Here is a 15,222-nt window from a genome sequence, read left to right on the forward strand (position 1 = left end):
CACATGGTACTTTGCACACTACCAATAAAACATTTATGTTCTGTTCTAAATCTGTGAGTACTCCCATCTGTTTTCATATTTATACAGCCATTTATAAATGTGGGAATCTATGCTTTTTTACTGGAGTTGGACAGCTGTGTGCAGAATTACTAAGAACATTTGTAGCTAAAGGATTTGGAGCACATATCCAATGTCAGATTAGTAAATGTGTATATAATTTTTCTTACGAGTGTTTTTTACTTGTCTAATGTTATATTTTACTGGTGTTTCTCAGCAGTGTTTGTTTCAGGAGTTACCAAAATTGCTCTTGACGAGCCACAGGGTTATGCATGTTTTTATTTATTCAAGCCCAGTGCTACCACACCTGGTTCTGCTACTCAGCTGTTCACCATGAATAGTAGAATCAGGTGTGGTAGAAAAGCCTGCATAAACCTGTAGATTGTCAAGAGCAATTATGGCCATCCCTGAATTGTATTTACCAAGTTTGCTATATCTGATGAATTTGGTTGTGCCACTTCATATTTAGTAATAACTCACTTTTGTTGACAGACAATGTCGTACTAGGCCTTTTTTCAGTAAACTTTAAGGTACATGTTCATGCTAATGGGTACATGTTGATCATTTGTGTATTTTCCGGGAGCTTGCTCAATTGATTGTCTTAAGAGAGATCAGGGAGAAAAAAATGTTAGTTAACTTCAAATTGGCTTAAATGGGTTTTTGGTTTTTCGCTCCCCTCTGGAAAATCAGTTGTTAATATTAAATACTAACGACTACATTATTTATTTTATTGCTGTGTTATGCTGTATTATAATGTTGTACAATCATTTTGCATAATCACCTTCCGGTGTAAAAAACATGGAAAATAAAAACGTATCCGTTTTAAGTGAGAAGTAGGCATTGGTCTGAAGCAAGAAAAAGAAAGGAAATTCACGAGAACCACAATGCCGATTCCTCCCATGCTCTATTAAGGTTTTCCAACACACAGCTTTGACCTACTACAGTAGCTGTGTTGGTATTGTATCTTTCAAACTATGTGTAGGCAGGTTGCTTAGCATTCAAATGGACTTTACAGTTTCCTGCTATTAAAATTATGTATACCGGTGTATATATGTGTATATATATATAAAATAAAGAAAAACTCTTGAATGACTAGGTGTGTCCAAACTTTTGACTTGTACTGTATATGTATGTGTATGATATGTGTATCTATCTATCTATATATCTATATATATATATATATATATAGATACACATATCATACACATACATATACAGTACAAGTCAAAAGTTTGGACACACCTAGTCATTCAAGAGTTTTTCTTTATTTTTACTATTTTCTACATTGTAGAATAATTGTGAATACATCAAATCTATGAAATAATTCATATGGAATAACATAGTAACCAAGAAAAGTGCTAAACAAAGCTAAATATATTTTTTATTTGAGATTCTTCAAATAGCCACGCTTTGCCTTGATGACAGCTTTGCACACTCTTGGCATTATCTCAACCAGCTTCCTGAGGTAGCCACCTGGACTGCATTTCAATTAACAGGTGTGCATTGTTAAAAGTTAATTTGTGGAATTTCTTTCCTTCTCAATGCGTTTGAGCCAATCAGTTGTGTTGTGACAAGGTGGGGGTGGTACACAGAAGATTGACCTATTTGGTAAAAGACAAAGTCCACATTATGTCAAGAAGAGCTCAAATAAGCAAAGAGAAATGACAGTCCATCATTACTTTTAAGACATGAAGGTCAGTCAATGTGGAAAATTTCAAGAACTTTCAAAGTTTCTTCAAGTGCAGTCAGTCGCAAAAACCATCAAGCGCTATGATGAAACTGGCTCTTATAAGTTAAGTTCGTTCGAGGTAACTACACTTCAGATTTCAGCCCAAATAAATGTTTCACAGAGTTCAACAGACACATCTCAACATCAATTGTTCAGATGAGACTGCGTAAATCAGGCCTTCATGGTCGAATTCCTGCAAAGAAACCACTACTAAAGGACACCAATAAGAAGAAGAGTCTTGCTTGGGCCAAGAAACACGAGCAATTGACATTAGACCGGTGGAAATATGTCTCTTGGTCTGATTAGTACAAATTGAGATTTTTGGTTCCCATGATGATCTCTTCATGTGTGGTTCCCACCGTGAAGAATGGAGGAGGGGGTGTGATGGTGTGGGGGTACTTTGCTGGTGACACTGTCTGTGATTTATTTAGAATTCAAGGCACACTTAACCAGCATGGCTACCACAGCATTTTGCAGCGATACACCATCCCACCGGGCGGCAGGGTAGCCTAGTGGTTAGAGTAGCAACCGGAAGGTTGCAAGTTCAAACCCCCGAGCTGACAAGGTACAAATCTGTCGTTCTGCCCCTGAACAGGCAGTTAACCCACTGTTCCCAGGCCGTCATTGAAAATAAGAATTTGTTCTTAACTGACTTGCCTGGTTAAATAAAGGTAAAATAAAATAAATAAAATAAAATCTGGTTTGTGCTTAGTGGGACAATCATTTGTTTTAACAAAAGGACAATGACCCAACACACCTCCAGGCTGTGTAGGGGCTACTTGACCAAGAAGGAGAGTGATGGAGTGCTGCATCAGATGACCTGGCCTCCACAATCACCTGGCCTCAACCCAATTGAGATGGTTTGGGATGAGTTGGAACGCCGAATGAAGGAAAAGCAGCCAACAAGTGCTCAACCTATGTGAGAACTCCTTAAAGACTGTTGGAAAAGAAGCTTTCATCATGAAGCTGGTTGAGAGAATGCCAAGAGTGCGCAAAGCTGTCATCAGCGCAAAGGGTGGCTACTTTTAAGAATCTCAAATATAAAATGTATTTTGATTTGTTTAACACTGTTTTGGTTACTACATGATTCTATGTGCTGTTTCATAGTTTCGATGTCTTCTCCATTATTCTACAATGTGGAAAATAGTCAAAATTAAAACCCTGGAATGAGTAGGTGTCCAAACTTTGGACTGGTGCTGTATATATACATATTTACATTTTGGTGCTCATGAACTTCCTTTCTTTTTCGGCTTTAGACCTATGACTACTTCTCACAAGAAAAATTGTTTGTTGTTTTTAATATTATTGAAATATATTTTACAACTTTTAATAAATGTTCTACTATACTAATGACATGGATTTACATCACAGACCGGCAGACATTGTATACTGGTTCGCTAATAATTTTATTACAATTGAATGTTTTGATATTAGTGAAAAAAGTAGACATTTGGCATGATTTGTATTGCAATAAAACTGAGAGTGATGCATTCTCATAGTGAAACAAAACAGAGATATCTCAGAATTCACCATAACATAAAAACATGGACGGATTGAAGAAGATCAGTGAGACACAGCGAGATACATGATGAAACAGGGAACAAGATATGGCCCAAGTCTCTCAAACATGTAGTGAGGTAGTATGTAATTCAAACTGTAGTTCCTTGGTGTATTAGTGTCCTAGCACCGTGACAACCTAAAAGATTGACAAATTCAAACACACTCTCAAAAAAAGAAAAGAGACTGCAACATGGATATTTTCCCACAGATTAGACAGACACATGGACACTTGTCCCCAAAGCAAGCCTTATACATCTAGAAGGGTGGGCTTGTTCAACATTTATTGATAAGAGTGCCAAGTCACATAAGCACCTGTCAAAACTTGTCTCCTCCTTTCTTCTCTCGCCTTTTGATCTCTCTCTCTCTCTCTCTCTCTCTCGTACCCATACCCCCATTCTCTCTCCTTTCTTCCCTTTTTTGCAAACTTTCTTTGACGGGGAGAGGAAAAAATGTAAGCTTTGGATCTCTGATTGATTACACACAGAACCCGGAGCCGAACACAGAGACGGGAGGTATCGGTTCATTTTCCATTTTAAATAAAGATGGAAAATCAGGGAAACTGCCAAGGCTATTCATTTGATCTGAATGGAACCTCAATAAAGCAAATTCCGAGACAGCTATTTCAGTTCATCATTGGGAGGCATTCCCCAAGCAACCTTTTGTCTAGGGCCCTGACAGGCTGGGACTGTTATTTTAGCCCGCCAGAGCGCTCTATATTAAATCAATATATAATATTACCAAAGTCAAAACTACACCCCAGCTACATGAAGAGTATATTTCTCAAACGCTCATGACACTGTGCCATTTGTCTCTCTATCACGAAACATTCCTGCTGATTCTTCTGCCTTCTCCTCAGTGCAAATGTATGTAATACTTTAGTTTCTTTCACATTGAATACCCTCGGGGAAATGTGTCTTGTATCTCCCATCAAACAAGCATAGCATTACATGCTAGCAAGCTCTATTAAAGTGTTACATAGGGGGAAATATTGAAAGCATTTGATTGTGTTAAGTTAATAGCTTTTGTCTCAATTAATAGCTCATACTTTCCACGACAAATTAAAAACATTGATTGTCACAATTAATGAAGTCCCTACCAGTGACAATACTGCACATCTCAACACTGAGGCTTAAGCAGTCGGGTCTACTATATCCCTCAGTATTTGATTCATTCTGTGCATGAGGATGGTGTCAGAGGCTTTCTGTGGGGTGTGTCTGCCATCTACTGGTAGATGTATTCAATGCAGGGCAACATAAACATCTGCTGTGCATAGAAAATATCCTATTACAGTGAAATTACAGAAATAAAATGAGGTTGGTATTGGGCATTTCCTAAATTTGAGTGCACTTTGCAGAGGTAATTAAAATCTTTAGTCAAGTAGTAACCTAGGAAAGAAGTAGAAGATAGTTTATAAGGTATTTCGCTGAACAAGTGTATGGCTTATCTGAAGTCCATGGTCAGGAGGATAATAATCGACCTATAAACTTAATCTTCATCCAGCTGGTTCAGGCCAGTCAGTATCACATATTGATAATAGTTTGAATGCTAGAGGGGGATGGGAGAAAGATCAAAAACCCATAGGTGAGCTAAAGAGCATTTATTTGAGACACTTCCAAACTATCACATACTTTAGCTAACAATTAAGGGACAACGACACAGACATCATATGAGCTTGAACTATTTGTATGTAATCCTACTCTACAACTCCAACTCTAAAGCTGTGATGTAATTATCCAATGTTAAGTAGTGCTGTGAAAAATTATTTGCCCCCTTTCTGATTCTCTATTTTTGCATATTTTGGACACTGAATGTTATCAGATCTTCAACCAAAACCTAATATTAGGTCAAGGGAACCTGAGTGAACAAATAATAAAGAGATTGATACTTCATTAATTTATTTAATAAACAAAGTTATGCAACACCCAATGCTCCTGTGTGAAAAAGTAATTGCCCCCTTATACTCAGTAACTGGTTTTGCCACCTTTAGCTGCAATGACTGCAACCAAACGCTTCCTGTAGTTGTTGATCAGTCTCTCACATCGCTGTGGAGGAATTTCAGCCCACTCTTCCATGCAGCACTGCTTCAGCGACAGTTGTGGGTTTTCGAGCATAAACTGCTCACTTCAGGTCCTGCCAGAACATCTCATTGGCTTTAGGTCTTTCACGGCACTATATTGGACATAACTCAGCTGTCTAGTTTCCACACACACACACTGAGAGCTCTCACCTCTTCCCACCGTTCAGGAGGTCCAAAGCCTCATTGATCTGATCCAGGGTCAGAGTGTGGGTCACAAACACATCCAGCTTACGGTAAGTTTCTTGTTCATGTACTCCCCAACGAGTTTGGGGACACTCTCCAAACGCTTCCACCCTGTTGGAAATGACACCATGTGCATGTGTATTTGTTCATTGTTTGGTCATATATTTCATATAGACATATGAAGTGCATTTGTAACACTACACCTGAACCCTTCATCATAGGGGGTATAAAACAGCATTATAACATGACATTACAGATGACATGCACAGTCAAGATTGTTATTGTTAGCTTATGATAATTCACTTTTCACTGTTATGGTACAAACAATGTTTAGATCAGCTGCACTTAGTCTGGCTTTAATATGTCTCATATTGTCAACTCACTTCCAAAGTATGTCCACTTCCAAGACCACCAAGAGGTCTTCAGGGACTAGAGATATCTACCCTACCTCTGTCCATCCTACGACACAGACACCCCAGGGATCCTTACACCTCTCCAGGCAGCTCTCAGGAAGAAAAAGGAAGACATTCCAGAACTGAGACGGTTTGTCCCTTAGCTATGTTATTCTGGCCATTTTTGTACTGACACCACCAGACTATAGCGGGCCAATACCCACAACGGAGGTGAGTGACCACACAAACCGTCTTACCTGTAGCCCAATTGCTTTGAATTTTACCATTTGAAAGGATAAAAAAAGAAAGAAGTCGAAGTCCACCCCTTTGCCGGTCATCTCCACAAGCACCTCCTGGGTGGGCTTGCTGTGGTCCTTGGGGTTCACAAACTCAGTGGCCCAAAACGCCTCAGCCTTGTCAAACTTGCCCGGATTGATATCCACTGCGATGATTCTGGCAGCCCCGGCAACTTTGCAGCCCATGACTGTAGCTAGGCCCACAGCCCCCAACCCGAGCACTACACATGTGGAGCCAGGCTCAACACGAAGAGGGTTATGGAATCCTATAATTGTCTTGACATCACATTTAAGCCTGTTGAGACACAAGACTGCACTTAGCACGAAACAGCACTGAAAGTACATACAGTACCAGTCAAAGGTTTGGACACACCTACTCATTCAAGGGTTTTTCTTTATTTTTACCCAAAAAAAATACATTGTAGAATAATAGTGAAGACATCAAAACTATGAAATAACAAATGGAATCATATAGTAACCAAAAAAATCAATATTTTATATTCTTCAAAGTAGCCACCCTTTGCCTTGGGCTCCCAAGTGGCGCAGCGGTCTAAGACACTGCATCTTAGTGCTAGAGGCGTCACTACAGTCCCTGGTTCAAATCCAGGCAGTATCACAACTGGTCATGATTGGGATTCCCATAGGGCAGTGCGCAATTGGCCCAGCGTTGTCTGGGTTTGGCTGGTGTAGGCTGTCATTGTACATAAGAATTTGCTCTTAACTGACTTGCCTATTTAAATAAAGCATTATAATATAATAACGTTTATTATAATGCTTTATTTAAATAGGCAAGTGAACAAATATGTATATATATATATATATATGAATAAATAACAATAAAAATACTAAATTAATATTTTTTAAACATTGTTTAAGAAATGACAGCTTTGCACACTCTTGGCATTCTCTCAAGGTCGTCACCTGGAATGCATTTCAATTAACAGGTGTGCGTTGTTAAAAGTTCATTTGTGGAATTTATTTCCTTCTCAATGCGTTTGAGCCCATCAGTTGTGTTGTGACAAGGTGGGGGTGGTACACAGAAGATAGCACTATTTGGTAAAAGACAAAGTCCACATTATGGCAAGAGCAGTTCAAATAATCAAGAGAAACGACAGTCCATCATTAATTTAAGACATGAAGGTCAGTCAATGCGGAACATTTCCAGAACTTTCAAAGTTTCGACAAGTGTAGTCAGTCACAAAACCCATTAAGTACTATGATGAAACTGTCTCTCACAAGGACCGCCACAGGAAAGGATGCAAGGACTGACCATCCATAATATCAAATGTATAGATTTAACCATGTTATACAGTGTTTGTTTACATTCACCTTATTGGAGTAAAACAAGCTTATATTTTGGGTTCTGAAGGGGAACAACAATTGAACTAAGCTCATGAGGAACTTATAAATTATATTCTTTAAGAATCAATGTGTATGTAATTCATTTAAGTCAAAACAGGGATGTAGCAACTACGGATTCTAGCCTCAAGGTCTCAAAATAGCCTAGAACAGATCAATGGTAGAAGAATAACAACACTGCTACATTTTTAGTTACAAAAACATGATTCTTACTGGTTTACCTGGTGAGAATTTGGAGACTCCAGGGCTGGCACCTTCCACCACGCCTGACCCCTTGTGGCCCAGAACCAGTGGGATGCATGCATACACCAGTCTCATAGAGGTACCCCTAGTCAGTGTGGCACATTCCACTTGCTGCAATCATTAACAGAAACAGCCCACAGTTTATTCTTTAGGTCAATATCCCTGTGAGCACTAGGCTTTACATAAACATTGGTCTGTGAAATGTTTATCTTAGTGGAAAGTTGTGGTTACCTTTATGCGCACTTTGTGAGCCCTAGGTGGGGCAACCTCCACCCTCTCAATAGACAGGGGTTTGCCATGCTCCCACGCTACTGCTGGCTTGCACTTGATCACCTGGGGTAATAGTAATAGATTCAATACATGCATTATAAAGAGATTTCCTCAGATAAAAAAAACAAAAAAACAATGGGTGCCTTATTACACAGACGGCTACTGCTTGGGCTTACAACAAGACAGACAAGTCATTGCTTACCTGGCTCTCGGTGTTCATTATAACTTCTTCCAGTTGTGAGTCTAGGGGAAATAAAGCACATCAACAAGTAGGCTGATAAATGTAAATATGTATAGGTATGACAGTTGCACTTCTGTCAAACATTTACACTTTACACAGGTTTCAGTTACGCTAGCTCTAGTCCAGGTTGTTATGTGTGGCTCGAAGCTCAAGTTGCAGTCAATGATGTGTATAAACCCTGGATTTCTGATGCTATGTAATGGCCAATGAGAGGAGTGCAATATTGGCCCTCCCCAGAAGGAGCAGTCCTTCCATAGGAATGAATGGAATTCATATGTTAGTTGTTTGCAGTGTACATCTTTGCTGTTGCAATATTGCAAACGGATGTGGCAGTTTCACCGTGAAGGATTCCAGCTTTAAGGTGTCTGTAATGGAATATACTTGTCAAAAATAAAAAAAAATGCATTTCTATAGCTTCAAAAATATTCTTCTTCTTTTTTTACGACAGAGGAGGAATAAAATGGCTGCATGGTGGCTTCAAAACAGCGCCACTGTCAGTTCAGTTATCTAGGGTTAATACTGTAATGACCTGACTAGATCATAAAGGAACAATTGTCCAGACAGAGGTTTGAGTTTTACGAAATTGACGGTTTATTAACTCAACTTTACACAGGCCACTGTTTGGCCGTAGCCTACCCCAAATAAATGAAAGGTACCCCACAAGCCAACCGTGACCTTCTCTTGTGAAGTCCAGACATAAGAGAAAGAACAATGGCTAAACCTGGTCTTAACTTCCAATGCTCCCTCCCCCTGCCCAACTCCCCTCCATGCCAGTCAGCCAACCACCAGGATGCCCAGCATTAGAACATTCCAGGCATTCCCGTGATTGGCAGATAGCAGGTTGATTGGCATGATGAACCCCGCGAACACTGGTAAGTACAACACAACCCACTAATAGCCTAACACATAACACACCGCTGTCTGTGCGGGTCGCTACAATACATATCATTGGTCTCAGGTAACGCCCTGGACCAAAGCTACGTAATGCAAAGGGGGCACACAATTGCAATTTTAAACAAATTAGTACTTAAAAAAAAACATTATTCTTATACAGCCTTAATTAAATTAGCCTTCTCTAAAGAATATGTAAAGAAAACATGTGCCCTGCTCTCAAAAGTATTACTGTTGACTTGGTAGCAAATCCAGGTCCAGACCTTCCAGCGTTGTCAAAGCGATTGTGTGTGTGGGGTTCTCAGGTAGGGGATAATCTCAATTGTTCATTCCTCGCGCCCTCTTTCTTCTCTGCGCGCCTCCTTCTAAAACCCCATTGGATGAGAAAGTCAGAGGTCCCGCCCCACTAACCTTCTCCTCCAATGAATTTTGAGAAAGACACGAGGAAAGGACGCGCGGTAATGCAATTGAGATCTCCCCCTAGTGTTCACAGGATGTCGTGAATGAACGACAGTCTGAGTTTTACGACAATCCGGACTTCTCTTCAGTTCTCACCATAGAGATAGATAGACAACTCATCTTTGTATCTGTGCCATTATAGCGTCTGTGACATTACTGGGAAAGGGATAGGGGGATACCTAGTCAGTTGTACAACTGAATGCCTTCAACTGAAATGTGACTTCCACATTTAACCCAGCCCCTCTGAATCAGAGAGGTGCTGGGGCTGCCTTAATCGACAGCCACATCTTTGGCGCCCGGGGAACAGTGGGTTAACTGCCTTTTCTCAGGGGCAGAAAGACAGATTTTTACCTTCTCAGCTCGTGGATTCGATTCAGCAACCTTGAGGCTATCTCAATTTTAAAGTAGTCAATTTTCTTCTTCATTGGCTGATTGGTCTCAACTCATAGGAATCCCCACCCACTTTAACATTGTGGAAGCCCTCAATGGCAATGCCCATGCTAAAATGTTTTTTTTTTTAACCAGGTAGTTGGAGTCCTGGGTGCTGATTGGTTGAAAGCGGTGGTCTATTAGACTATATTCCACAGGTAGTATGCAACATTACTTGTTTACTGTTCTAATTATGTTGGTAACCAGTTTATAATAGCAATAAGACACCTTGGGGTGGTTGTGGTATATGGCCAACATATCACGGCCAAGGGGCTGTATCCAGCAACTCCACGTTGGGTCGTGCGAATAACAGCCCTTAGCCGTGGTATTTTGGCCATATACCACACCTCCTCGGCCTTTATTATTTAAATATCCCTGAAGAGACTTCTATCAATCTCTATGGTTCTCACTTTACGGCACCACCTGAAAGCACATGTGTTTTCGTCGCGTAGAACTTGTCTGGTACACTTCACTCCTCCATCAGCTGAGCTTATTTGTGGTGCAAAGGTATGTCAATCAAATATATATGTGTATTTCATAAATTGCACGACGCGACCAAAATGTGCTCAGCAAAGCATATCGTGATACTGTAGTCTTTTGAAAATAAGTAGTCGAGCTGGCTAGCTAGCTTGTTCAATTGATCCCTTGGAAGTTGCTGTACTGATATAGTTCACAAACGTGAAATCATGCATTGACGTCATTAGTTAAATCATGTTACTGTTCGTTGGCTAGCTAGCTAGTTTTATCGTGGTATTTAGCCAGCAAAGCATTTGGAAACATCCACTAACGTCACTGACGATGTTTGAAGACCATGTCTAGTATTTGAAAGTGAATTGCTTTGAATTGTTTTGAATTGTATCTATGCAACTTAATCTTATCTCCCGTCCTCCAAACTCTCTCAGGTACACTAGAACATGTCCTTCCGAGGAGGAGGTGGAAGAGGGGGCCGTGGTGGCGGATTCAACCGTGGTGGAGGAGGATACGGTGGTGGTGGTGGTGGTGGAGGATATGGGGGTCGAGGTGGCGGCGGCGGTTTCCGAGGTGGTGGACGAGGAGGTCGAGGGGGCTTCCAAGACTATGGCCCTCCAGAATATGTGGTTGGTAAGATGGAGACCGCCATGTGATGCACCCATATCGCGTTCCAGTGATGGAAAAGGAATTGTTAATGCTTTGCATATTGATTTTACACTACACCACATGTACATATATATATATATATATATATATATATATGTGTGTGTGTGTGTGTGTGTGTGTGTGTGTGTGTGTGTGTCTGCCTGGCATTGTAACATTTGTACTTTCACATACTGTTCCCAGTTTATTTTTTCCTGTACTGATCAGATGTCCTTGCTCTTGTCTCTGCAGCATTAGGAGAATTCATGCATCCCTGTGAGGATGAAATTGTGTGCAAGTGTGTAACTGAGGAGAACAAAGTTCCCTACTTCAATGCACCCGTGTACTTGGAAAACAAGGAGCAAATCGGGAAAGTGGATGAAATCTTCGGCCAACTACGTGACTTTGTATCCTTTCAATCTTTCTTTGTCTAACCAAAGTCATCTGTGAAGTGTTTGGGAACATGTTTAATTTTCTTGATCTCATTAATAACACTGTAAAACTTGTATGCTTGAATTCTGTTTCTACTGGTTGACAATGAGTTTCATGTCATTTGTGACACTGGTTTGCCCCTTAACCTGAAGAAACAGTATTTCTCTGTTAAACTCTCAGATAATATGAAGGCATCCTCATTCAAGAAACTACAGAAGGTAAGCAATATCAGTGTATTACATGTAACAGAGCTGATGGTAGTTAAAAGTGCTTTCATGGTTGAACTGGTGTCCATGGTGTTAACAGAGAATGCAAGATATCAGAACCTACCCCCGCTCGCCCGTCAACCAATCATCTATAAATCGTACGTAAAGGCCTTTTTTATGAAGGTTCACTGAGCGCTGCGTGGCACCTCCACACAGCTGACGTGTACTTCCATTTTCTCGTGGACCCTCTTTCGGATTGACCATAAATTTGGTCAATGAGTTGATTGTTTAGCAACAACCGACACGTGTGCCACTATGGGGCGAAACAGAGGTTGGCTTAGACTTTTGACAACATGTAAGCCAAATTTCGTCCGATGTTTATTGAAAACAAATATATTTGCACAATGAACCCATGTCTCAAATATGTAGTTTCTGAGCTAGTTAGCAAAATTTAAGCCATATTAGCGTTTACATGAAATATGGTTACAATAACTCGAAACAAGACAGTGTCAAGAACAAGCTGAAACAAAACACTTAAGATTCCCCACAGGGCAGTTTCTTGTCATTCTTGCTAGCATCCAGAATCGCGTAACGCTGACGACTGTCCCATGGAAGCGTGTACATTTCTGTGACTGTCAGCTAATCCATCTATTGCATAAACATAGCTATGGCGTGTATTCCGTAACTCATTATATTCTGGTCCACAGTTCTATGTAGACCCAATGAAACTCCTACCACTCCAGAGGTTCCTTCCCAGGCCCCCGGGTGAGAAGGGTCCCCCAAGGGGAGGCAGAGGAGGTCGAGGTGGAAGAGGAGGTCCCCGTGGAGGTAAGAGCAAAATGTCAACAGCTCAGGCCCCATGGCTGTTTTTCTTGTGAATAAAAGGGGGTGGTAATGTTAGTCCATTTTTATACCCCTCAAAAATATTTTTGCCCTCCCAGGTGGATTCCGTGGTGGCAGGGGCGGTGGTGACCGTGGTGGATTTGGCAGAGGCGGTTTTGGTGGTGGTCGAGGAGGGGGATTCAGAGGTAGAGGAGGTGGCGGTGGACGAGGATTCAGGGGTAAGTCCAAATCCTAGAAAAGGAATCGAAGTGAACGTGAATAGACAAGTTGTAAAGCTGCTTTGCATTTCATGTTTTTGTGGTGTTGATATGCCTTTCTCTATCATCCAGGTGGGAGATGATGACAAACTGTTTGCGTCGGATCCTCGCCAAGTGTCAATAGCGGCAGGAAGCACATCGGTGCGATGCTTGGCTCTTTTGAACTTGACTTATGGAGAACAGGCGTTGCATCATTTTATACTGCTCAGCTGTCAATTTGTGTTTTTGTACACCAATCTTTGATGAATAATGTGTGAATGGTTGGCTTTTATTTACTGACCTTTGAATGCACTCAGCATTGCCTATGACAGCAATCATTAATAGCCCAGTTGCTTTTGCAACTCTTCAACATTGTTCACACTGGATGTTCTTTGGGGGGTACATTTTGGATACGTCACATTGTTTTTCTTATACTGTTGGCTATGATTCAGAGATTTCAGTTAGACCAAAATATGGGCCCCTTGGGGGCACTGGACTGTTTTATCAATGTCATGGTGGAGTGCAACAGTCATTTCAATATTGATAATGCCAGAAATTGATGAAACCCCAATGTTTGTTTGTAGATGATATGATGGACATGAGTTCATTTGTTTTCATTACAATAAGTGGAAAATATTGTTATTACCCAAAGATAATCAAATGTGATTAGAGTATTGCTGTCTTTTTGTAAAGAAAAGCCTTTGATTAAACCGTGCTTTGTAGGTCGCTTGAATTTATTTGGACATGTGACTTTATTTCCACTAATGCGACATTAGCTTTGTGTTCCTGAAGCACATCCTTTCAATTCAAGCTGATTGTGTGTCTGTTTCCAACACCCTTTTGTCCAAACTGTTCAGGTACGGAAATACAACTTGCTAGTACAACTGTCAAAGCAAATGATCCATCAGCTCTCACTGCAAAGGCATGCCCCATCGTTCTGATGAAGGCAGCATATAAATATTGCTGCTTCTATGGCTGTGAGCATTTCAGTTGTCACACCACACTTTTGTCAGGGTCTCATTTCGGTCCAGCTTATTGCTGTCCTATATCCAGCCGTAATGTCTCCTGAATGGCTACAGTGACTAATCTTGGGCAAAACTTCTTGCTTTAACAGCTATGTGGTCAACATAAGAGCTACTCCACACACTTAAAGGAAATTGCATTGCAGTGTCATATGTTAATGCCTCACTTCAGTGGCTGGTTTCCCTGTTCAGTTTGTATGCAGGGTGCTTCTAAGAAGGGGTAGTAAAATCCCCTCCCTATATGTGAATACTGTCCTCTGAGAAGCCAGTGCTTCTTTTTGTCACAGATCGGTAACTAGTCCACTTGCCTCAAACCAGAATGTTGCTACTTCAAGCATACCCCCCCCTCCCCTCAATTTGTCACAAATGTACCAATTGACTGATATTACCCTTTATAAGATGTTTGCTGTAATTGTATTTAGCCCACATTTCATGCCCATTCACTGCATATGTAGTTTTGAGGATTTCATAGGTTTTTGCAAATCATGGTACTCAGTGTGCCAACAGCGTTCCTGGTTGGTCTTTAGACTAGTTCTTAAGCTGCCCGCAAGTTTGGCTCTTTACTGACTCAGATCTTTTCAACTCAAAAGAGTGAATCGTTCAACTGATTGTGTTCATTTGAGTCAGTAATGCCCAGAGCATGCAGGACCCTCTACCGGCAAACGATGAATGGAAAATTCCAAATAGTAATGCTTCTACAAGCCTCTCGTTCACCATAAGGGGCTTATTGGAGCTGTCATTTGTGACAGACTTGTATATGTGTGTCTTAAACAATGCACATTATTTCTTGGTACATTTGTAACAATGTCTATTTGTGGCCGCAATTGGACTAGATTGTGAACTGCTCTTTGAGGAATGTATTAAGTACCCCTGGCTGCTGTGTGCAGTTCGGGGTCGGGCTTGGGCTCAATGTGGGCAGATGTTTGACTCTGCCCACCGGTGTTTTTTTCCCTTCATCTGAGGTTTGTTTGACAGTCCCACACTGAATAGAAAACACGTTTGTACAAGGCACACGTTGAATACAAATGTATTTAATTTTTGAAGAGCGTAAGAAATATAGAACGTGGTATCGGCACATGTGTTGTAACACCTTTTGCTTCATGCTGTATTTGAGACAAGCAACTGATATTGTTGCAGTGAACAACAGACTTGTTATATTTGTCATGCCCTGTTAAAATTGTGTT

General features: G+C 40.7%; 2 protein-coding genes across 2 annotated transcripts; one reads left to right on the forward strand and one right to left on the reverse strand.

Moving 5' to 3' along the window:
* Positions 1-5,354: 5,354 nt before the first annotated feature.
* LOC112256326 (alcohol dehydrogenase class-3-like) lies at positions 5,355-9,597 on the reverse strand. The gene is made up of 7 exons (XM_042326293.1): positions 8,369-9,597; positions 8,128-8,229; positions 7,850-8,007; positions 6,203-6,589; positions 6,055-6,109; positions 5,574-5,749; positions 5,355-5,476 (listed from the first exon to the last, which is right to left on the reverse strand). Exons 1-7 carry the CDS (start codon positions 8,384-8,386, stop codon positions 5,470-5,472), a joined length of 903 nt encoding a protein of 300 aa, XP_042182227.1. The 5' UTR covers positions 8,387-9,597; the 3' UTR covers positions 5,355-5,469.
* Positions 9,598-10,567: 970 nt separating this feature from the next.
* On the forward strand, positions 10,568-13,749 carry LOC112256325 (H/ACA ribonucleoprotein complex subunit 1). Its single transcript, XM_024429493.2, has 7 exons — positions 10,568-10,693; positions 11,089-11,287; positions 11,552-11,706; positions 11,890-11,949; positions 12,645-12,765; positions 12,879-12,998; positions 13,110-13,749. The coding sequence occupies exons 2-7, from the start codon at positions 11,101-11,103 to the stop codon at positions 13,118-13,120; spliced, it is 654 nt and encodes a 217-aa protein (XP_024285261.1). The 5' UTR covers positions 10,568-10,693; positions 11,089-11,100; the 3' UTR covers positions 13,121-13,749.
* Positions 13,750-15,222: the final 1,473 nt, after the last annotated feature.

The sequence above is a fragment of the Oncorhynchus tshawytscha genome, linkage group LG08 (assembly GCF_018296145.1).
Source record: "Oncorhynchus tshawytscha isolate Ot180627B linkage group LG08, Otsh_v2.0, whole genome shotgun sequence".
NCBI classification, from domain to species: Eukaryota; Metazoa; Chordata; class Actinopteri; order Salmoniformes; family Salmonidae; genus Oncorhynchus; species Oncorhynchus tshawytscha.

What these genes read in the sequence shown, in the direction of transcription:
- LOC112256326 (XM_042326293.1), bottom strand. An exon ending in CTCACAAAGTGCGCATAAAG is followed by an intron (nt 8,008 to 8,127) that starts GTAACCACAACT and finishes TAATGATTGCAG; the next exon opens with CAAGTGGAATGTGCCACACT. An exon ending in CCAGTAAGAATCATGTTTTT is followed by an intron (nt 6,590 to 7,849) that starts GTAACTAAAAAT and finishes GTGTCTCAACAG; the next exon opens with GCTTAAATGTGATGTCAAGA.
- LOC112256325 (XM_024429493.2), top strand. Translation starts at nt 11,101, where the DNA reads ATGTCCTTCCGAGGAGGAGGTGGAAGAGGGGGCCGTGGTGGCGGATTC. An exon ending in CCCTCCAGAATATGTGGTTG is followed by an intron (nt 11,288 to 11,551) that starts GTAAGATGGAGA and finishes TTGTCTCTGCAG; the next exon opens with CATTAGGAGAATTCATGCAT. An exon ending in CATTCAAGAAACTACAGAAG is followed by an intron (nt 11,950 to 12,644) that starts GTAAGCAATATC and finishes TCTGGTCCACAG; the next exon opens with TTCTATGTAGACCCAATGAA.